General features: G+C 46.5%; 3 protein-coding genes across 7 annotated transcripts in view; all 3 read right to left on the bottom strand.

The window, feature by feature from the left end:
* The window catches only part of LOC118502929 (cGMP-specific 3',5'-cyclic phosphodiesterase), a 46,566-nt gene extending 45,536 nt beyond the window's left edge, over positions 1-1,030 (bottom strand). The window contains exon 1 of one of the 4 annotated variants that reach the window (XM_036035674.1): positions 67-1,030. The gene's annotated coding sequence lies outside the window, so the exon portion shown is untranslated. The remainder of the gene's footprint in view (positions 1-66) is intronic. The other 3 variants (XM_036035669.1, XM_036035671.1, XM_036035670.1) reach the window with 3 other exon arrangements.
* A 1,649-nt stretch (positions 1,031-2,679) lies between these two features.
* LOC118502928 (lysyl oxidase homolog 3A-like) lies at positions 2,680-4,579 on the bottom strand. The gene is made up of 2 exons (XM_036035666.1): positions 4,314-4,579; positions 2,680-4,119 (listed from the first exon to the last, which is right to left on the bottom strand). The coding sequence occupies exons 1-2, from the start codon at positions 4,513-4,515 to the stop codon at positions 2,771-2,773; spliced, it is 1,551 nt and encodes a 516-aa protein (XP_035891559.1). The 5' UTR covers positions 4,516-4,579; the 3' UTR covers positions 2,680-2,770.
* Positions 4,580-6,741: 2,162 nt separating this feature from the next.
* Positions 6,742-24,179, bottom strand: part of LOC118502923 (G protein-coupled receptor kinase 2) — a 48,938-nt gene continuing 31,500 nt past the window's right edge. Inside the window, exons 5-12 of one of the 2 annotated variants that reach the window (XM_036035662.1) lie at positions 23,421-23,734; positions 23,137-23,236; positions 14,995-15,100; positions 11,567-11,756; positions 11,173-11,421; positions 10,735-11,096; positions 10,390-10,657; positions 6,742-10,321 (exon numbers count right to left, since the gene is read on the bottom strand). In XM_036035662.1, coding sequence (XP_035891555.1) covers positions 10,263-10,321; positions 10,390-10,657; positions 10,735-11,096; positions 11,173-11,421; positions 11,567-11,756; positions 14,995-15,100; positions 23,137-23,236; positions 23,421-23,734 — 1,648 coding nt within the window. In that variant the 3' untranslated portion in view covers positions 6,742-10,262. The remainder of the gene's footprint in view (positions 10,322-10,389; positions 10,658-10,734; positions 11,097-11,172; positions 11,422-11,566; positions 11,757-14,994; positions 15,101-23,136; positions 23,237-23,420; positions 23,735-24,179) is intronic. The other variant, XM_036035661.1, reaches the window with a different exon arrangement.

Below are 24,179 nucleotides of genomic sequence, written 5' to 3'. Positions count from 1 at the left end.
CACACACACACTGCACTTGATCGGTGACGCTACCGATTGGCAATCGACCCGTTTGTCAATATTTACCATGTGCCGCTCGTGCACGTCCCATCCGCCGGGGTGCGTTATCGCAATCACCTTTAACGCGTGCACTCACTCACGTTCGTCACTCACACAGCTCGACGAAAGAGTCGCGCGTCTTCTCGTGCAAGCTGCTGATGCCTCCCGGTTTAACTACCATCTGAGAGCAACGACGGCACGACCAACTGGATGCAAAAGAAACGGTCGCACAAGCTTAGGCATCCAGCAGGAGGAAAGCATCACCGTCACCGGGTAGGACCATCACCGCAGCGGGAGCCCTTTATGTAATTACGATCGAATTTCATCACAACAAACGCAAACTAGTTAACTAGGACACAGCTCACTACACGCAGCTCGAATCGGAATTCATCTTAAACCCGGGGTTGCCCTAGCCCCGGGATAGGGATGACATAATTTTAACAACTCTGCACCGCTAGTTGTAGCAACCTCAGACAGCACTCACGCATATATTCACTTGCAAGAAGTAATACTACGACACAACACACACACAAAACTCCCCAAAAAAAAACGCTCTCCACCTGACCTGGATGACACACGACTACGAACGAAGGAACACACTCGTGGCGTCGCTTTGGGACACGTGCCAAAAAACCGCTGCCGTTCGTGTAAGATGCGCCCGCAAAGACCCTTCCGTTCGCACTGGCTACTGCGAGTGGCGTCTACGTCGTTCTGCGTCTGGACTCCGGAACGCCATCCAGCCAGTGCCCCAACCGTGCGCGATGAGCGATTTGTTGTTGTCGCAATCTCTCTCTCTCCTGCTCCGACTCTCTCTCGATCGAGGGAAACTTCCAGCACCCCCGGGGGCTTTTAGTTCTCCCGAGTTGCCACTTTGCGCCCTATCAACTGCCCTATTGCGTACGGGCGCGTGTGTGTGTGTGTGAGCACGCGTTGGCACATGCTGCCATTGAATTAGCAATGCGAACTGCTGTGTGCGTACAGGCAACGCTGTGATCGGGCGGTTGTTTATGTTATGACTGCCAATCGACAGACACTCCGGATCCCGTGAGCTCCCACCTCTAGAAAAGGGAAGACGGTGAGTACCCACCACTCAACGAGTGAGTGTTCAAATCCTTATCAAACCACCCCGTCCGGTGGTAGTTTTAAATAGTAAAAGAAAGGTCGCTTGTTTTTTTTTGCCCCGTTTGTGTGCCAGCAATTTGTAAGTTGCACTGAGTAGAAGCTAGATGCACAGCGAAACCCGAGATCCGGTCCGGTATGAATGAAAACCTCACACCATACACCATCTCGTCGCACGTGCACAAGTCAATGGAGGCGCCTGGTGCCAGCAGAAAATTACCCCGAGAAGCAGTCACAAAGGGAAGAAAGAGGAAGCAGGGGTAAATAATAACATCCGGTTGTTGATTGCCAAGTGCGACTCACTCACTCGCGCCGGGTGCTAAAGCAACACATCCAGGCCCCAGGTGTGCTTCAGCCGTGCGTGTATTTTGCGCTACAAATTTAATTTGTCTTGCGCTCACTAATTTGCTACCGTACATAATTGTTAATTGGGTTGAATTAATTTTTCTGCACCCTACTCGCTTTTTTTTCTCTCTCTTTCTCTCTTTCTACTTCTCTGTTTTTCGTTCCTTAAATGTAAATTTCTGGGCTGATATATTCCAGCTGCCCGGGACGACGGTGTGTGGCGGTGCTGTAGCAGCTTTGTTCACACTTGCCACTTGCTGTAATAACAACAAGAAATCGGGTTTCAGTTAATTGGCGGACGGGTATGGTGAGGAGGAAAAAAAAGTGCATTTCTTCTGCTTACTCTCTAACCTTCTCCTTTCCGCTGCTTCTCCATTGTACAGACTCGCTTCAAAAGTGCGACAGCGTTAATTGGACCAAATTGAAACATTGATCGATGGGACTGAATGTTTGATTTATCGACGCTTAATTGATTGCGGCGGAGAGGTTCTGAGGATGGTGATGTTCGTTCCTTTTTCTCCCACTGACTTTCGTCGATCTTGCGCGCGAGAAATCAACAAGAGAATCAATTTGTACTTTGGGTCGTCGGTTTACCGAAAACACGTTGAGCTGACCAAAGCAGCTTTCGCCGGGAAGGTACACTGGAAGCAATTAGCTTGCATAAGCAAGTCATTAGCCTGCGCTATTAGATGCTTATCGGAATGGTCGAGTCGAGGCTGTTTACCTATTGGCTCCTTTTGAGATGGGGTCGGCCATTGTTCATATTGATTAGGTTTTTTTTCCTTTTCTTGAAACAGTTATGAAAGGGCAGTTGCTTGTGCGTGCATTGGAGTACGTTGCTTCTGTAAGTTGAATGAGTTTTCGAGAGAGTAATAATTGCATTCGGAGCTTTCTTTTCAGCTTTTAATTATAGAAAGGGATGAAAGTTCACTTAGTTATCGCAATTAGTATATCGCAAGATCACTTGATTAAATATTCGTATTGTATATCGTATATATATTGTAGACGCGGCTAATGGCGATCGTGCATGAGAGATAGGACCTCAAACGATCGAGGATAAATTAATGTAATATTATTTTATAAATTTTTTTAACGATAAAAAATTAAGGAATCTTAAATATAAATCAACAAAATGAGATACTAATTAATGCCTCAAAGAAGAAACAACTCACACAATCACGTGATCACAAACACATTCAAATATTTATTATTGCTTCATCGTCCTAATCTACCCATTCCATCGCTCCTGTTCCCGCCTCACCACCCTCTACGGACGCTCCAGCTTGCAATCGAACACCCGGGCGTACGTTTGCGTGTACAGCAGCCGACAGGTTGCCGCATTATTGTCGAACCGCATCTCCGGCACCTTGAACTCCGGGTTGATCGCCACCCGCATCGTGTACTCGCCAAAGTCCAGCTCACTGATGTCCACCCACTGGCAATCGATATTGTGCCGGTAAATGTCGGAACAGTTCACCGATATGCCCTGGTCGCCGTAGTTCGCACACGCGTACCTGGGCTCCACACCCGGCAAACACTGATTATCCTCCAGACAGAACGATGCCTTATGACCTTCGGCCACCCGTTTCCCGTGCGCATCGATCACATCGAACGTGGCGAACACTTCCATGCTGTGATAGTGCATGTGGCACAGATGCCACTCCCAGAGGTGCTTGGGAATGTGTGGTCGAAAGTCCGCCGTGCCCATGTTTACAACCCGCGCCGTAAACTTCAGCAGTCGACGCGTCTCCAGATGCCAGTTTGGATTGTCTCGCTGGATCTCGTACGCTTGGGTGGCCACACAGTTTTCTTCCATCGCACACTGCAACAGGTACATGAGACGATCCTCCAGATGTAGCGATTGTTCCATCTCGACGTGATCGAACACAAGATCGGCCATTTGCGGGACACAGGTAACGGCCGCCACATGGCCTCGTCGATCACTGCACCGCGCGTCACCTTCTCCAATGGGGTTGTGTAAGCAGTCGGCCAGTGAGCTCTCATTACCGTAGCACTCCGTCCCACTCAGCAGTACACGTTCCGGGAGTTTGCCGTTCGCTTCCGACTCTTCCGAGAAGAAGTCCGTCTGGACGGCATTGTTTGCGTAGCCAAGGCCCAGCTGCCGACAGACGACATTTCCCTCGAGCAAACCCCACCCATCACCACACACACTTCCCCAAGGGCCGGCCGCACCTTCCCCATCAACCACTCTCACTTCCACCCGTCCTTCGCCGGCCACCCGGCCCCCCACCAGCCGCAACTCGAGCCGTTCCCCGAACCGCTTCTTCGCCACCTTCAACTCAACCGGAATCGGCTTTTCCGTCGTAGTTTCTGCCGTGTCGTGCTGCTTACAAATCACACCGGCCGCCTCACCCGACTCACAATCGTTCGTGCCCCACCCGTCAAAGTGACAGTCGGCAAGTTCCGCTTCCTTTCCACCGCACCAGAGATTATCCATCCAGAACTTTCGCTTCGCCCGGCCGAAATAGCCCGTGTGCGTTGGTTTGACGTAGCCCGGGAAGCCCAGCTGTCGGCAGACGACCTCCGCCTCGGACTGGTCCCACTCGTCATCGCAGATCGCACCCCATTTGCCGGCGTGAAAAATCTCCACATTGCCTGGATGGACAAGCAAGAAAAAAAACGAATCACAAACACTGATTACTGCAGCATCATGCGCTAGCGGCAAGGATAAATCGTTCTCCGCGTGGGACTGTCCGCGTGCGGGATTTGCGAAGCTGTCTCACTTTGCAGTGGTAGTTTCCTGCATAGTCACGCTAGTGCGCTATCCATCATTGGAGGCCCAAACTCACCCTCAAAATCTCCCCGACCGCCAACCAGCTTCAGAGCGCCGTCCTCCTTCTTCAGCCGTTTCAGATACTTTCGCACAAGGTTTTCCCGTTGCAAACGAGCTTCTTCCAGGGCGGAGATACGACCTGCACCGTCTTCAATGGCACCGTCAACGGTTAGTGCCGTTAGCGTTAGCGCCAGAACACACCACACCGGCAGAGACATAATGAAGTTGTCCTGTTCCTTCTGAAGATCGTCTCGAACTACTGAACGATTCGCTAAACTTCAGAGGATCCCCCTATCAGTGCTGGCCGATTCTCGTTCCCCCATTGATGATTACCTCCCGCAGCAACCTCCCCACAAAAGTGCTCCCTCCTTAGCATAAATAAAAAAGCATCAGCCGCATTGGAATTGCTTTCCAATGTCAGGCCGGCGACACGCAATTGTGTCACCCGGATTGCGTCCGAAAGCGGTCGGCAACTAAATCAAACAATTAGGAACTGTCAACGAGGAGACGCGTTCGGGTGGTGTGGTTGTGTTGGTTAGTGCAAGGGAGCCAATCTTCAGTTGAACTTATCAGTACGCGAACCACAATGTCTGGACGAAATCGTTCGTCGATCGTGGGGCTGTTTGCTTGGGGTCTTCAAAAATTGATAGCAACGCGCAAAATGCAGCCGAATGCTTCAGAATCGTTTTTTTTTTCGGAATCGAAGCCGCTATTACTCATTATCAGAATTGGTTTTTGTTAGGAGTTTGAATAGATCGCTAATATGGGAGGGTAATAAAATTTGCTGATGGCAATTTTGAAGATGATGCAACGACCCAAGCATTCCAAACATCCTGAGCAATTAGTTCTACCATGCGCGATGGGTGCCGGAACGTGCCGGAACGTGTGGCTGTTCTCATGCACACCATATGTCGTCATCGTCTGCACTCGTTCCTTCCTTCCTTCCTGCACCTCAAAGCGAAACCCCCGTCGGAGTTTGCTACTTTTTGCGCGAACGATTCCTACCGACTCAATTGAGATTCATTCATTCCGCATTCGACAAGTGTGCGATTCGATTAACTTAATGGGACTTTGGGGCGAGCGCGGCTCACGTTACAACGGGTTTGTCCGATTTCCTTTCCGTCTCTCGGAACACAGTTGCTTCTTCACGTTCATTAATTTCGTCAGCACACACACACACACACGCGCGCACTGTGTACATTGTGGTTCGCTTATCAATAAAACAGATGACCGAAGTACGTGCCACACGTCATGCAGTCTCTTTTACCGATAGCGACATTAAAATGCTTGCGGTATTCCATTTTTTGCTTCCTGTACTGTTCAGAAGTTTGTTCTACTGGTTCAGTTGCTGTATTTTTTTCCCTGGACTGGAGTAATGTAATCAGTGCAGGGACAATAAACCACATTATTTGCTGCCATCAACGTTAACCAGCCGATTGCACATGATTTGTTTTATATTGCGAAACACGGGGCATACATGGATGGAAGCATTTTTCGCAATAAGATTTAATCACAAATACTGCATGCATTTCACTTTAAATAAATGTATTAACTGATACTTACAAAATGCTGATACTTTGTGTGCCAAACGTCCGATTCAGAAGATATTGACAAGTTCTGAGGAATTTTGGAGGATTCATCTTCTTCAATATCCTGTTCATCTAGAAGCGTGGAAGATCCTGTTCGACTATGCTTCGAACGTTAAAAAAACTGACTTCTACTCCGTCTGATCACAATTTACAAGTAGATATCAGTGGCTTGTGAGCTGAACAGCACTCAGGATTTATCCAGACGTAATATTTCATCTGAACCAATCTCTCAGAGTTTCTAATCGGCACCGAGGTCTTAAGCAGTTCCATATAACCCATAGTACGATGCTAACATACAGCAAGTCCTCAGACCAAAGTCCTGAGTACCACATACTCTCTCCGATAGTTTCACCGAGAGTGAGTAAACATCCCAGACAATGCATAACTTTTTCTAGTAAACACTACAGGGCAGATAGTTGGGATTCATTATTAGCAGTCCTATCTGGCATTGAAAGAGGTCTTCAGAATTCAGGAGCCAGTAGTGTGAAGGCTTGGCTGCTATGGCTGAAGTCTTCAAATGAGCCAAAGAAAGGCAAAGAGCATTTGGAGTATAAGATCGATTATGACCACATACTTAAATTGGCTCTATGTAACGACGCTTCACGAGCTTCTTCCGCGTTCCAGGGTTCTATTTCTAACGATATCTGTAATAATAGAATAAAATGTGTTAGCTGACGAACGAGTACAAGTAAAATGAAATAGATAAAATTGAGATTTACAGAGAAGGTGTGATATTATACTAAAGCCCTCAACAAATCTAGCATCTCAATAAAAAAATCTTATAAATTGAAGTAAAAAAAAAAACAAAGCGCAACTATCAATTACTTCCCGGTCGTTGAACAAAAAAATCATCGCTTTAATTTAAATTTCTCTATTTATTATTTAGTTGTATGCATTTTCTCACTTTCTACGATTCTAGCACTCTTCCTTGCCACAAAGTTTTGCATCCTGCCCAAGCCATTCGACACACATGCACGCACGCACGGCAAACTTAATTCCCTTCCCCTTCTGCTGTTCAAAAATTTGGAATTTATTCCATTTCCACACACTCTCTCTTGCTCTCCTTTACTATCTGCATTCTGATATTACACGTAAAAAGTTCCATATAGTTCTCATGTTTGTTTCGTGTGTGTGTGTGTGTGTATGAGTGTGTATTTTCTGTTTGTTTGTTTGTGTCACTTAATAATTATCATCGAAATTCTATGCTTGGCTTTCAGTGCCGCTTTCCGCCACTAGCAAATACAGTCCAACTGCCACCGCCTAAACAGGCTTGCGCACGCACACAGGTTTAGGTTATGTGCCTTCTACTACCACCTGAACCCTCAGAATTTGTTTCTGTTTTGTATGATCATATTAAATGAGCTTCATGAAGACGCCAATTTTTGGCTACACCTCGACTATAACTTCATCGCACCACCACCGGCGAGCTTGTACCGACAGGGGAGCGAATTCCAATATAGTAGCCATCGAATGTATCATTTAGTTTTATTACCAGATTCTTGTACTTCTCAATATGTGTCAAATAAGGAAGGTATGAAACATACACACACACACATATAGAAGATCTTTAAATATCTTTTGCCAACGCCATGAGGGATGTGTCCGCTACCTACGCTACCGAAAATGGTAGCGTACTATCAAACCTGACCCCCCAAGCACACAGCACAACTACCCACCATTACGCTGGTATCTACTAGGATTCCATTTTTTTCCACTGCAGGACAATCGGAGGGAGAGAGGGTGACCTTTCTGCTTCTACCTTCTGCTAACCGCTACTATATACAGTAAGTTTTTTTTTATTAAAAGAAAAACACATCTTGAGGAGGTTTTGCTCTGTGTTTCGGTATGCTACAGCAGCTTGTATAGACGTGTACAGCATGAGCTAGCTCTCCTTGCCCTGTCTTTCGGAGAACCACGGCACTCAATCCCTCCCTAACGTAAGTATGCTAACAATCTACACATCCTACAGCATCTCGGCAAAACGAACGTAACACACGTGGTCTTGGCTTAAAAGAAAAAAACTTGCTTTAAAACAAAAGCTCATACATTACACCTGTAGTAGTAGTAGTGCAATTAGCGGCACAGTTAGGTTCGCTCGCAATCACAAAAAAACTGCTTTTGTTTATACTTTTTTTGTGTGCGCTTGATTTTGCTCCGTTTAAACGTTTTAAATAAAACCTTAAAGTGCCGAGTTCCGTTTGCGTAGTAAAACTTAAACCTTATCGTTTGTGCGGCACACACGTTTAGCTGTACAATTTAAAATAATTATTTAAAAAAAAAAGCAAAACAAAACGTAAGCACATCCTGCTGCTCGACCCTAAATTGTGCTTCCGCCGCGTGCGGGATGATGATACTACATGTTTTGAACACAATACTTGAAAGATTCGGTAAAAACGCTAACAAATTCCTTGCTCCTACCACCGCACGCCTTGATTAAAGCTAAAACAGCCCTAGTAAATGATTGCTTTCACTCATACTTTGTGTTTGACGTGTGTTTTTTTTTCTTTTTTTGTTAAATCTTTGTTCCGATCTCTCTTACTCTCTCGGTCCGTCCTATTAGTCCCCCTCGATTCTTACCGAGGTTTTATTCTTTACACGTTTGCGGTAACTAGTTTTTAGTGTCTATAATTATGAATAGTGTATGCGTGCGAATAGAGTTGAGTTATTCCATTTCTTATCGGTCCGCTCGGCCATACAGCCGTGCTCCAGTAGCCGGGAAGATAGAGCTGCTATTTACGTTATAATTGATTAGTACATGTGAGTATGCAAAACGGCTGCTAAAAAGGGCTGCTTCCTTTTCAACCATTCGAATATTAAGAGTTTCATTTTTTAACTTCCTTTTTAAGTACTTTTCCCCCATTCCCGTTTCCACTGACAGTACTGCTTCGGCACCCAATCGCGTTCACAATGCACGTCCGTTGCTAAGAAACTAAAGGCTAGTATAGAGTTAAAATGTATTCCGCCGGCCAAAGACTATTTTTCTTTTGCTTGGGAGTGTAAATAGCTTGCCGGAAGCATAAATCATGCATACTTGGATTGTTTATGAGCATTTCTGAGCATTTGTCGGGTAACATAGTAACAGAGCAAGAACTGCCGCGATGGTATGCACTCACAAGCACACAAGCGGATTATTTTTTAAATATATTACCAAAAAGCTTCTTCTTGTGCTTTTGATCTGAGCACGTGTGTTAACTGGTCTTGGTGCTCCAACTACGTAAGAGAAAAACCAATCATAATTGCAATTGTGAGGCTTTTTATGTACTTTTACAGTAAAAAAAAACGCTTGAAGCGGAAATCATCGCCGTCCCAGCACTCAAAACTCTCGAGAAGAGATCGCGAGAAGCAAGCTCACTCTAAAACTGCCTGCCTTTAGCCAGTGCGCGATGAAAGACGCGGGAAGGGGGGTGGGAGGGGGGAGGACACCATTTTAGCTTTGGTAAGATTTGTTTTGCTGCTGTTGGTTTGTTTCTTGTTCGCATCCATTGATTGTGTTGTACACGTGGCAGTATTAAGATTAACACAAGACTAAGCGATTCTAGGCGATTCCAAATTCGAGCTCCGAAAAATTTAAAATAAAAACAACACTGTGCGACGTCGACAATAGATAGAACAAATAAAAACAAACCGATCTAATTGTGTAGTCAAAAAACTATAATTCTCATACAAACAAATCACGCATACTTCTTAAATGTGAAGTACCGTGCAAGCATTTGTCTCCATTAATGGCTCGCAAATGCAACGAAATTACAAAAAAAAGGATTTGCATCGTATTGTTAGCGTACGGTAGCGCCAAAAATACTGATCCAACAAACTGGATTCCTTCTCTCACGCTCTCCCGTTCATTAATTACTATTTGTGCGTTATGAGAAACTGTTCATGTGCAATCACTAAATTTGTGTACCATTGACTGAGTGAGTGAGTGTGTGGGTTTGAGGATGAGAGACGGTCTGAATGGTCCGCCGTGGTAGAAGATTCAATTACTTGTGCACGTATTTTTGCTTTGTGTCACGCTTTTTCTGTGCGAAAATAACACACACACGGTCCCGCAGATGGTGAGGACAACCCCCGGTGGAGGAATGGTTTACAAACTCGAGGTTTGGCACCGAATCTGCGGACTGCACGAACAACACACACAGTTTGGTTGTTCCGTACGTCATTGGTTGCTACTACCGTGCGCTACTAAGAATACTAATCCCGCCTGCTCATCATCGCCTGGATGTGCCACGTTTCGGGGTTCTGTGTCAACGTACGGCCGCCAAGAGATCATAACCTCCCCGGGCTGCAGCTGGGAACAGCACGCCTGATTGTAGTCCCAGCAGTTCGGCTCCTCCTATCAACTCTCGTTAGGCGCCTGGCTGCAGCTCACCGTTGTTTGACTAGAGGATAGCAGTTTCTCGTTGAACGGAACCGGCTTTTCGCGGGGCGTTTGTTTTTTCTACAAAAGAATAGGACCAAAACTCGGTTAAACATGTTACGACGGTTAGGAATCGGGGCGGCGCACACTTACTTTTCTTCTAAATGGAAAGCAACCAGGCTTCTCCACTACCGGTGGTGCGTTCGTGAGCAGATCGGGTGTCGGACATTCGTTCACACCGAACACGTTCAGCTCCCGGAAGCATTCCGTTTCGATCATCTCGTCCTGCCACGGTATCGATACTGAGCCGGTGTTGAACTTGGTGTAGAAGTTCTCATCGGTCGCGTCGAGATTAACGCCCTTCACGGTGGAAAACTGCTCAATGTCCAGTACATCTTTGGCATAAACGGCGTGTGGCTGGAGTTGCAAGTAAACAAATTAAAATTTAAATACCCCTATCTCCCTCAAAATGCACACCCTTCCGGCACACTTACATCCGGCACAAACGGAGGATCATTCAAACCAGCTTCGAGCCGTTTCCAGTTAATACTGTTAAAGAATGGATTCAGCTTAACCTCGCGCGCACCGTGCCGCCCATTGCGGCACCCGAGCCGACTTTTGACCGCCTTCATCAGCAGCTGCTGGCACAACGTTTTCGCATCGTCGCTGAACTTGTGCGAATATTTCTCCGGATCTTCCTTCACCCGCCGGTCGACCTCTTCCCGCTTCACCTTCTCTTTACGGGCCCGGAACGGTGCCTGTCCCTCGATCATCTCGTACAGCAAACAGCCAAAGCTGAACCAATCCGGCGAGAACGCGTACTTCTCGTTGTCAATAACTTCCGGTGCCATGTAGCCTGTTGAAAAGTGACAAAACAACCGTTAGTTTAACATAGTTACAAAGAAAGTCACACACTCACACAGAGGACTTACCAACTGTACCCACTCTCCCCCTAACCATCTCGCCCTCCGGTATCTCCACGGCCAGCCCGAGATCCGAGATGCGCACGTGACCATGATCGTCCAGCAGAATGTTTTCCGGTTTGCAATCTCGGTAAACGATTCCCTGCTGGTGTAGGTGCTCCAGCCCGCAGACCACCTCCGCCGCGTAGAACCGTGCCCGGGACAGTTCAAACCCAGGCTCACCGCCCATATTGTAGATGTGAAACTTCAAGTCACCACCTACAGTGAAGAACCGAAACAGCAGTGCATTAGAGTTTGCCGGTAGTTTTTCCCCATCCCCAAGGGAAAGCGGTGTTAGCTTTCATATAGAGATCGTGAACCCCCTCTCTCTCTCTCTCTCTCTCTCCCTTTCTTTGCAACTTACCGTTCATAATCGTCAGCACCAGACAGAGGGCGTCCTTGGTTTCGTATGCGTACGCCAGGTTCACCACGAAGCGAGAGTTTATCTTCTGCAGTATCTGCTTTTCTATCAGCACCATCGATTCGCCCTTCCGTTTCTTGATGCGCTTCTTCTCCAGCTTCTTGCACGCGTACATCTTTCCTGTGGCCCGTACCTGCACCAGCGAGTGAGCGAAGGGAAAGCAAACAAAACGTCCATGTTAGTGGATGCATCATAGCGTATGCGAGCGTTAGAGTTAACTGAGTGCGCGTACTGATGCAATAAATAGACGCAATTAGACGTTTGCTCCTTGATTGATTCAATTTACATCCATCTGCATGATCACCACGAGAGCCCTTCGACCTTTTTGGGGATACGGATTTGTAGGCGAAGTGTTAAATTCAATTAACCGTGAACAGAACGGTACAGAGAGAGAGAGAGAGAGAGAGAGAGAGAGAACGGGCGCCGTACTGGAGCATGTCCAATCAATAAACCCATTAATAGGTTGAATCCATCGAGTTGAACATGAAAGATAAATCTGGGAATCAATTTGCCATCTAGCACCAACCAACTAGGAGGAAAATAGCTCCAAAAATTTAATGAAACCTATGTATAAGATTTTATTCCAAAAGTTAATCTAACTTTTACATGAATTAATTTTAAAGAGATTAATATAGTTAATGTAACTTTAAAAAATAAATTCCAATTCAGAAAACAGATGCAAGGGCTAGAACACCTCGAAGACTTCCCTTTACGAACATCCTCTTTTGCTACATAAATATTTAACCATCTTTGGCTGCTTTCGGTGCGAACAGTTGCATTGTACGGTGGAGTGACATTCATCCCTCGGCAGAGAATGTCTTCTCAACAGTGCACAACACAGCGTCACGATCGCCATCTCCATCCGGAAGTGTTATGAATTATTCATACACCAACAACTACAAAAAACCTCCCGTTTCCACTTTCTATCCTGCTAAAACATTGACTTTCGTCTCGTTTCGGGCTCTCGTGCGAAGAAGAAAGGCACCGCCATTGATTTTGGTTCTTCGCCGTTTGTGACACTTTGCTAGGTTTCGCTTTCCCCAAGATATCTCCATTTAAATCTAAATTACAAACAGTATCTCAAATCCAACGGAAAAGGGCTGAAGAACAGAACCGAAGCGCTGCTGTCCGTGTTTATTTTCCTTTCTTACTGTCCACGCTTTGGAACGGTAGAATCCTACGAACCGTACGAATCCCTTTTTGAAGGCATTCCAAACACAACAACTACATCTGACTATCCAGAGATACCCGGGAGGTACCGGTTCTGCCGGACGAGCACCCTCTTTGCTCGATCAGCGAACGGAATCCGACCATCCTCGGAAACTCGGCATCTCACCAACATTAGCCCCATCGTCGGTCGCTATCAATATTCACTTGAAGAAGGCGAGCAGCGCGACAGAACTAGCTGCTGGCTTCGTTCCATTAGCTTAGCATTCTGAGCTCACCTCTGCCCGTCTTGCTGCATACAAATTACTTGCATGCCAACATTGCTATCTATCATCCTTTACGGAAGAAATCGTTGGAGGAATTCTTCCGTTCGCTCCGCAACGAAATGATGCTTTCGATTGGAAAATCAAAGGAAAAGCAGGGTACATCTTACAAAATTCCAACCCTTTACCCACCTCTACATCACTACTACTCCAAGGTGTTTCTTCGACACCCTTTCCCGGGCAACGAAAAAAAGGGAATTCAGATCAAATGACGAAGCGATGTACACACGGTACCGGGAACGCGTACCCAGTTGTACCGCAGCTACAACAAGGCCAGCAGAAATCAGTCAGCTTTCGCGAATCCTAATCAATATTAATAACAACGGCCCAACCACCATCTCCGAATGCTCTAGCTCCTCCGATTGGCAATCCTACCCTCTTCCATAATATTGCCCGCGCTGGAAAGCTATCGGTGCTTTTTATTGTTAACAAGCGCGTCCTTTCTATTCTAGCCGGCCAGAAAGTAAATCATGAAAGCATTTTCACAGCTCCCTCGAGGCCATTCCGTTTGCGTCTTTTGTACGCTGCCAAGATGGCTGTAAGAAGCGAGCTAGAGAGAGAGAGAGAGAGGAAGCAGAACAAGGCCTAAGATAATAATAATAAAAAACACACCAGCGAAAAACATCCCCCACGAAAGAGAGACTACATGTCGTCAAAGTCACCATTATTTTCGGCAGAAACCGGCTTTACCACCGTCAAGCGAACCGGTGGAACGGAGCAGCGTTTAGCTTCGAGACGTTACAGCCGCGTTTCGCTACCATGGGAACTGCATGGCGCGTAAGAAAGATCGGGAAACATTGTTTCTTCCTTGCTGAAATCGTTTCATCCAGAAACTCGGCATCCTTTTTTTTTGTTGCCAGCTGCTTGACCCGAGCCTCGATGAGAGCACGCGGGCGGAGGAGGAAGCTCACCGTCTATTGTTCGGTTGGCCGGATTAACGTCGTGCGGGCAAGCTTTAAGAAAATCGATACTAGGACAGTGCATGCGAACAGGCGCTCCATTGATGTTGGAAGCCGAACGGAGGACGAGACCGAGGGCGCATAATTGCAGCTCAATAGTGTATCAAGTATCTGGATCGGATCGCTTGATTCTAATTAGGTTCCCCTAACTCCCTGTGAGCGGTTGCAAGCATCGCTCTTGTTAAAATGGTTACGTTCGTTGGTATTGAGCAAACCACACCGAGAAGCTATTCAACACAGCATCGACAGCTGTGTCCTTATTAGCGTATAAATATCGTTGAATTTCTGAGAATTTCCTCGAATTTCTAAGAATCTGATAACGGTATGTTGATTTCAAACATTTATGTAATTACTGCTGAATTAAACCAATTCATCTAAATCGCTCTATCAGCAGCGTACTACCATCCAGTCCACTGGAATATTTGTTCACTCCCATCCTACAACACTACCAGAGATAACATTGGTAATAAATGTACCGGCGTTAACATTACTTCTACTGTAATTGCCTTCCTTCAAACGGACACCGACACGAGTGCAAGCTACCACCAGGGAAAAAAAATTCTCCCTACTTTCGTTCGTTTGCATAATTGCACCCTCTCTTAGCACGGCAGGGATGCAAACGGATTCGAATGAACATCCTATGCCGATTTTATTCGATACGATATGAAAAAAAAATCCCCAGAACAGAAAATCAACCGCGCAAAGCCTTTCCCTTGTTGTAAGCAGTTTGGTAGAATTCGTACTTCATTCCCTTTTTCTTTTTCGTTATCTCTTTCCATTTACTGTTTGTTCCATTTGCTTCTTGGAACCCCTTGCCAAACAGGCTTGTAAAGCGAAAACATTTTGCCGGGTATGGCGCTTCGCACACAGACAGCAGCAACAGCAGCAGCAGCTCAAACTTTTGCTTTCAAGCAACACCTACCTGACATGCGCAGACTTCACCGAAACCACCCTTTCCCAGGACACGGTACATGCGGAAAGTTTTGTAAGTAACCGGCTGGGCCTCGAGCCACTTCCACTGTAAATATCTGCGAAAAAAAACGAATGGGGAGAAAGAGAGAGAGAGCGAGTTAGACTTAATGTTTATGCACGGTATACACGGTCGGAATAATTTCAAACTGGCCGCAGAGGCGAAAACATCCCTAAAACAAGCAAACAAATTAATGCGCCTTCCTTTTCAAACACTTATCACCCGTTGGTTGGGGTTCGAGTAAATCCAGGGAAACAGATCGTACGAAATGGAGTTGCAGTAGTAGTAGTAGTAGTAGTTATAGCTGCTAAGTGCTTTCAAAACAATAAAGTGTAGGTCAAGCTTAAATTAAACCTCTTGCCGTTAAGTCCCTAACGGTCTACTTTAAAGCTTTGCCAGAGGAGAGAGAGTACGCTTCGTTCGTCTTCGTAACACGATCCCCACCAGGAAGCATCTCGAACTTTTCGGCAAACTTTCATTCTTATCACTCAGGCGAGCTTTCTGTACAATTCCTCAACATTCGATGCGGGTGATGGATGTGATTGCTATGGTAAAAATAAGAAGCATTAAAAAATCTAGCAAATTTCTACTTGTTTCGAAGCGATCCTCGGGGAATGTAAAAATAAACGTACCACCCTATCCCACTGGTAAGTGCTCGATCTTACCGGAAACTCATGGGTAGCGGCGTGGTACTTCAAGCCGCTTGTCCTCAGGGCACCTCATCGCACCGAGAAAAATACTCGAGAAGTTGTACTCCCTTCTGGTGGTAGCTCAAAAAAATAATTCCAAACGCAACTTTCGCCTCACGCTTGCACAAGTTTCGCCTTCGCCGAAGTAGATTAAACGCGGCGATGCTAGCGAACTGTGTTTGGGGGCAAACACAGGATTGTAGGTGTAAATGGCCTGGGCCTACCGAAGCGATTTTATTTTTATAACCCTCCCACGTGCAGAAACGTGCTAACGCCACAAAACGATCAATATAATGTTGTACACGGGACGATCCTGGCAATCGAATTCGCCAAGATTCATTACATTTTTGTGGGATGTTTAAATGCGGGAGAGAATAATCTGATTTGAGAGCTTTTTATGGAGCTTTTACATCGGTTCGGTCTACACCGTTTTAGATAAGAATTCCGATCAACTAGGACTTCTGTAAGCTATATGCCCACTATTTTCATCATTCTTTCCTATTGCGTATTGCGCTTTTCACCCGAAATCCGTCCAAATCCGCCGCTCCACACATGAAATTGATCAGGATGTTGATGGACAAGGATATTAATCTTAGTGATGAAATTTCCGCAAAACGTCTTCCGACAACTAGCTCCCAGCTTTATTACGGTGCCTTTTCATTACACTCGTGCCAATATGCCTGGTCCGTGTGCGTATCATAGCTATTCGCCGAAATACGTGAACGGACGGACGGTACCAAGCTCGCACCGTACCATCGATAACAGCCACGTGTCGTTATCCTTCCATCCCAAAACGGGAACAAACAGTGAGCTTATCAAGCTCACACACACACACACACACACACAAATATCCGTCCGCCGGGCGTTAGTTTGTCATTGCCTTCATTTCGACACGATTACCCGGAAATGCGCACCTAACCGAATAGCCCGGGTGGTCTATCTATAGCACACATCCGAGAACACGCACTCAGGCGAGAGAATGCGTTTCCAGCAGCTAACGCAACCAAAATTGCATCTCCTGTTTGCTTTCTTCCCCCTGCCCCCCGAATCAGGCAAAAACCGTGAGCATGACACGATTGCCGCAAACATCAGAGAGACAACCAAGCGCAAGCTTCATATTCCGGCAAAAGTCATAAAGCATTAAACCAACAATCCACAAGCACAAGAAAGTTGCCGCAGCAATCAAACGCGATGGAAGAGATCCAGGTGCATCTTCTTGTTTGGTGTGGAACCGTTATTAATATATTTGTGTCGAACGTCATTTCGCTGCGCAAAAGTCTTGGCTCGAAAGCTCGCAATCGCGAGGTACATCTCGGCAAAGTACTTCATGTTACTATCCTTACTATGTCGATGTCGATGTGGCGCTGTGGATACTACAGCAAGGCACCCAAAACGGACCAATGATTATGTATCCTCCAGACGCCACTCAACCGGATCGAACCGAGCGAGAAGAGTGACATATGATCGTGCCGCTCGGTGTGTGCATGCTTATTGCCCAACGGCAATGTACACCACCAGAGAGACAGTGAGACAGCGAAAGATGGCGAGGAGAAAGCGAATGTAGACAACCTACGATGCGACTACATTAGCAAACAAACACGATACGTGTAATCGAGATATAATTGAATTAGACCAGCGAAGAGATCCTTCCCGAAGTTGACAAGCGATTTACCCGCGCCATGTTCGAACTCCAAAAGAGGACTCTTCGTGTTCTGCTTCTTCCTCCCCACTGGCGATGCTTGCTCGTGGCAACAACTCGTCGAATTGCATGCGAACGAGCGATTCAATTGCCCGTCCACCGACGTATTTCGCACTGCAATTCCACGCTAGGGAGAAAGCTTTTCCCAGACATCCCGTAACCCAACCACCGCACCTTGTACCCGTTGTACAAAATGAAGGTTGGGGAAAACGGCAAACATCATTAATTCATGGATGATGTATGTTTTGCTATGGGGGTGTATGTTTAATAGCTGACAAACAACGAGGCCCGGAAGTGAGAATCGGGAACTAGCGTGTGTATGTGTGTGTGTGTGCTTCGTTTGCTCCCCACCAAAAAGTGGGAGGAACGTTGGCAACCCTCTATTGGCAAACATTCGCCATTTCTTCTTTTCCCCGGCGCTTCTTATTGCCGAGGCTGTTGGGGATGATAGTGGTGCAGCACCGAAACGGTACAGAACACACGAACTGCTACCGGAAGTCATCCGTCAAAGTTTATGTCTTTATTGATTTTGTGTCTGAATCGCACACGGTATCTTTATGCACCACGAAAGTAGCGCAATGCGAGAAGAAGAAATGCACAAGTGGTTGCTGTGGCAGTGTTTCATCGCAAATTGGCTGCATAATGAGCGCTGTAAAGTACGGTGCTGAATTGCATCTAATTAAGGAGGATTTAAGCTATAAAACGACGGATGACCCACATTCACGTACTGGAAGAAGAGATATGGAGTAGTTTGATCAACAGGCTGTAGGTTTATTTTCCAGAAATTCTTGGTGGATCATTGGAAGGAATTGCGTCCTTTATAACATAGCTTATAGAGCTTTCGGAAGGTAATACGAACGTTCGAATAATTTAGCTTTGGATGTTTATCTATAAATCAGTCTTTCACGAAAACATGCAGATGAAATATAGAATCCAGCTCCACAGTACAATTCAAGCACCCAACGCCAGCCAGCGGGCAGCTGATGCAGACACTAATGACCAATAAATTTCAAATTTGTGTTCCACGCGCCCAGACATTATCCCGCTAGAGCATCAAGCGTCCACCATTCACAAGAAAGCAACACTTTAGCCGCCGAGTAAATCGAACCACTAACGAGCAGCAACCAATAACGGACTAACCGAGCACAAACTTCTTAACAAACTGTGCTCTCCACGTTCGTGAGTGCGTACCAGTGCCATTTAATTACTACTCCAAACTGAAAACCATACTCCGGCGGAGGACACCTCAACGTGCCCTCTCTCGTCGGGTGACTTACTAATGACAGAAGATAAAAGTTACCATCTCGACTCGATTGTGCTTTCCTTCCTTTGTGCCATTTAAGATTGTACCATATCAAGATGCAATACACAGCAGTAGGGAAACTGCAACACCGAGGATGCATTACTCGAGGACAGCAAGCAATTCCATTTCCACGTGACACACTAAATGCCCCCGGCGCTAGCGCTAGTGGTCGCAACCTTTTGCAAGGATCAGTTCCATTGGCTGACATTGAGCAAGCAATGGGGAGTTCGGTTGGGCGCGTCCTTACTTCTGTGTTCAGTGCAACGGGAAATGCAACGGAAAGAAATCTATATCGATCGGCGATGGTTGTATGATGCCAGTTTTTTTTTTCGCCCCTTTCCCCAGTTTATTCATGTCCATCTAGAAAAAGGGAAACTTTTATACAAGATAGTCAAAAGAAGATGGAGGAGGAAAAACCAGCTCGAATGGAAAATGCGGTTCCCGGCAAGGAACCGAACGCAACGGGCGAGCAATGCTGCTTGAACAAACTGAACCCCACCACCGTTTGCCGACAACAGAAAAACGAGGTAATGGCACTAAAAGGAAATATTATTATGTACCGCACACGACGGCTGCTAAACCATTTTCCTCCGATTTCCGGTTCTTCGCCGGGTTCCGTGTTGGAAAGTCGAGAATTGTTCAACCGCGTTCGTGCGCAGGGTACGAGGCTGTGGCGAACTTACCCTCTTAGACTCTCTAAACGACATCGAGGACATTAAAAGCCTTTCCAGCGCTTCGTTGCTGCTGCTGCGCTATGGAATTTGATATTACATTCCGTTCGCTCTAGAATCGTTACATCGTCCATTTCATCAATGGTTTCGCCCGTCCTCTACCCAAGCACCCCGAATGAGGTGCTGATGAGGAGGAGGTGGAGCTGTTGGGTTGGTATTTGGTTTTCTTCAAAGTTTTGTAATCAATTGTTTGCACTAGTCGCTCTGCCCGCACACTTTACGATCTCGCACTCTAATTGCCCTACATTTATCAATACCTTAAGCGAGAAGGCACGCGGAAGGATCTTGGGTCCGGTTCGGTGCGAATGGGGGAGGGGGGTTTTATGTTGAACAGAAAGTAGACAAGTGGTTGCTAATTAAAGAAGAAGCAGCAACATTCGAAAGCTGCTGCTATCAAAGTACTACAATTTTTTATTTCGTTTTTATAATGGCTGGGAATGGAAGTAAGCGCTTATCGGATGTTTGAGTTTAGAGCTAACATAAAACGTTAGGTTTGAGTTCGGCAATCAGTTAACGCGAGAGCATCAGCAAAATGTAGCGATAAGTTTATACTTTAACCAAGAATTTGTAGCAACATTCATTCGTCTACGATTTCGGTACCTCTTGAAGCTCGAAATGCCTTTATGTACGTACCTGAGCCTGATAGAAGGACAGTATATTGCAGAGAGAGAGAGAGAGAGAGAGAGAGAGAGAGAGAGAGAGGAAGCAAATACTCATGCTAGTCAAATAAATCCACGTGCAGATCTGGACGCGGTACCTTGTGCAAGTCATGCCCAACTTGGCATCATAAATAACTTCTCGAAACTGTCCTACTTAAATTCCTGCTCCATGTTCGCTGGAATCGGACCGGGAGTAACAAAAAGCTTCTCAACGTCATAAATTATCCCGTTACTGCTGAAGATTGACAGCACGTACCAGGAGTATGCACAATGATCTTACCGCTGTGCACTTCCACTGGCACAATATTCTTACCACAGTAGCAGCAGCAAATGGAACAGCCACGCCATCTTTAGTCTTCCCCTACTTGCCCCTCCATCGGTGTAATAGTGGCAACAGGAGAGCACAATTTAAGCTACAATGTTAGTTTCCATTTACCTATCCATATGTCACACACCCTGCGGTTCAAGTACCGACGCGGTTTAGCATACGACAAAGAATGGATTGCACACAATATAGAATGGTGGACATTTAAAATTCTCGTACGTTCTCGTACGATGTAGGGCGAGGCATCCGTACCCGGTGCGCCAACGATCACTAACTGGATCGATGGCCCGTTATCTCGGAGACTGGTTGAATAAATTACGACGCTGACACTGGAGGTTAAGTGTGTGCGCTTCCCCCGTTCATTGAGAGGTCTTTGAGCTACTTCTGGTACAATCGCATATTAGAAGAATCAGTCGCGGAATGTGACAGTAAAATCAAACCCGGCGATATGGACCCGTGGCTTGTTAATTGGCGCATCGAAAGAATTGTACGACTCGATTCATTGCTTACAGACCTCACTGATGATGCTCACCTCGAACTATGAGACGGTTAATGCGTTCAAAGGGTTAAGTAATTTATGATCAAGCGGTTGAGAGACGTACACAAGTTATTTCTTTGCTGGAGTACTTTATCCGTTAATATTTGGACCGTGTGCACAAGACACATCTTCATCTATTAACACACACTGTAATAAGTCCATCAAAAGCCGAAGACACCGAGTTTCTTTTTCAATAACTGAAAATAGAAGTTCATAAACTGTCGTAAAAAACATCGAAACAATCAGTTTTACGCTAGCACAACTACCCGTGCCAACATACTTTTTACTAACCTTACGACGGTCTTCATCATTTCGACACGCCCTTTGGCATAATTTATTGAGTGCCCAGTTGCGCTCGCTACTTTCATTCGCTTCTGGCGGCGGGCCCCCAAGGCGACAAGCTAATGTGGCATGAAAAATGGAAAAGTAAACTCGATTTTGCATTGTTAGTTCGCTTTCGGCGGAAGCCACCACTCGTCGCACTGCTCAGGGAGCGCTACAACAGCAGGCAGCAGCACACGACGGTACGCTTCTTGAAACATTGAATCCGAAACCACATCAATCACTTCTTCTGCTCGTGAATCAGGTGCTGAAACGCTGGTACGCTGCTGCTACCATGACACCGGGAGGGGGAATGCCAGCTCTTGCCTTACCAGCGGTGTCAACTAACACAAACGCCAAACGCCACACCAAAGCACCGCCACCGCCAGTCAGTCAGTCAGCGGCAGCTAGTCAGTTACTCGACGAAATAGGATCAGCCTTGGAAACAGGACCAACCAACAATCCTTCCGACCGCTTCCGTATGAGTCGTTTCTTAAGGTTCGCATCCTTCCATAGCCGTCCGCCCGCCTCAGCTGTGTCCTTCAGAGGCTCGTAACGCACACGTGCCAGTCGCAGCACATATCCGCAATTACTACCCACGCGCAGCTTCGATTGGCTTCCCTGGCCGCCTGCCCCCCTCAGAAGACGAATGAAAGCCATTTTCGCTCAAAAATATATTATTTCCAATGTTTGATTGGAAAATTCAATTTCACTTCACATACGGTTCGATCGACACAGAGGCTTCTCTCCCTGCTGCTGTTCATCGACCGTTAAAGGAGGTGAGCTACTCAAAGACATTTTTTGTGGAGTATTTGAAGTTCAAAAGTAATACTGTGAAGGTCACTGAGTACAGGCAGGCTTCGTGACACGTTTACGCCGACAACGTGTGCTATCAACCCGACACACACACTCAGATTGCACAAAAGGTTCTTTGAAGCATTTTGGTGCTTACAGTTCTTTTCGGCGAAATTCTAGTCCACAGCAAAGCGCGTGTAGGCTTTCACCAATTCTGGTCCTCTTACCGCAGGCACACGGACAATCCAACACGGTCACATTCATTGCTTTCCCAATGGCTCAACAAACCGACTTTCCGAGAGCCATCCATCCGCCTCCAACTGCTGGTTGCATACGGTTGTGAAGGACCCGTGAGAAACTCGACTGCACCAATGAGTTAGGTAACGCTGTGGACGCCATTTACAACGAAAGACCTGCCATTATCGGGCGTACACACAAGCAATCCTAATCACGGTCCTTTGATACAGACTTTGGAAATTCGAGAAATGCATACCACACAACCAACATACCGGAATAGTTTACCCGTGTACTCTCTCCCTGTCCCGACGACGGTCGGTGTCACCTTTTAATCCCTTGTCCTTGGTCTTGGCCGACAAATGCTTCGTAAAACCAGTGTCTTCATCAGTGGCCTCTTGTCGAGACCTGGAACCTGGTGCTCGACAACGATTGCGGTAACGGTTTCAAACATCCTGTAGGAACATTTCAAAATCCAATGATGTCTGTCGACCACTCGCTTCGCTTCTGCTTGCTTTGTCCCATGGCCACTCCATTCATTCTGCTCGCTGAGCTTTTACCATTCGACGACAGTCACACACGTTCAAACCTCCCGACCAAGCAATACGAGCGAAACGACCAGCAAAATGATTATATCAACAGCAACCGAACCTGTTAAGGATAATATCTTCCGACACAAATACCGTAGCGCACCCTAGAACCGATGGGCCTTTCGATTCTAAAGCACTTCGTTCGAAACCACCGTCGGAATGTTTCTTCCCCCCTCCCCTGTTCTCTCGCCCGTCCCCTTGCGTACGTACCTGTGGAAGTACATTGAAGCCTCAAATTCCCGGAATGGCTCGCCGGCCAGGAAAGCCCGTACCGCCGTAATGGAAGCCTCGAACAACTCTTTGCTGCCGGCTGAAACGACACAGAAAACGATGGAGAAAACGTCAGGTCAGGGTGCGCGCGCGTGATGGTAATCGAATGGAAATGGCCATTTAGTTGAAATTGCATCAGGGTAGATGCGTCCGATGGTTGGCAGGCGGGGACGGTTGATTCTTCACAATCGTCATCACATACCCGCGTCCCATGCGACACTTACTCGCCAGTTTGGTCCGAATCTGCGTCACCATATCATCGTTCAACACGTCCAGCACGAACTCGTCCTTCTCGTTGTTGATGGTATTGGTGGTGACCGAGTTCGAGCCGGTCAAGCTTTTCTCCGGATCGTCGTGGTTGCTGAGCTTCTTCGTGTCGCCCCCGATGCCACTGTCGTCGTCGCACTTCCCACCGTCACTATCGCAACCGCCGCCTCCACCACTGTCCTCCCGTTGGCTTTCGGTGCACAGGCCGAGATAGCGTTTGGCGACCTCGTACGCCAGATCGACACGATGCTCATCGGACGCAATTTCGTATCTAGCAAAGTAAAGCAAAAAGAAAAAAAAAGGAAAGGAGGCAAAAACATTACTACTACAATAAAATCAACGCAATCAGCTAATAGAGGCCCCCATCGCGTATGGGTTCCACGATCGCATCCACTTAATCATATGCCGTTTATACTGTCGTCGCCATGATAGCGAAGAATGGGGATGTTTTAAATGGGTGTTCTATGTAGTTCATAGGACAATCTATAAAATGTTAAGGCGCCCTCAAGAAATCTTTCAACCCGAATTGTATCCCTGATCGCAAGTTATAGATTTTCTCTTCTCTAAGCTTGCAATTAAAAGTTTCTTACCTCCAGGAAATTCAACCAGCAACGCATTATCATGTTTCACACTAACGAACCAAAAGCTAATACAGTAGCCAAAAGCACTTCCCGGCTACTAAACGGCATCCTTCAACCGTTCGAGAAGATCGGTTA

The sequence above is a fragment of the Anopheles stephensi genome, chromosome 2, assembly GCF_013141755.1.
Source record: "Anopheles stephensi strain Indian chromosome 2, UCI_ANSTEP_V1.0, whole genome shotgun sequence".
Taxonomy (NCBI): domain Eukaryota; kingdom Metazoa; phylum Arthropoda; class Insecta; order Diptera; family Culicidae; genus Anopheles; species Anopheles stephensi.
This window is presented reverse-complemented; position numbering and strand designations above follow the sequence as displayed.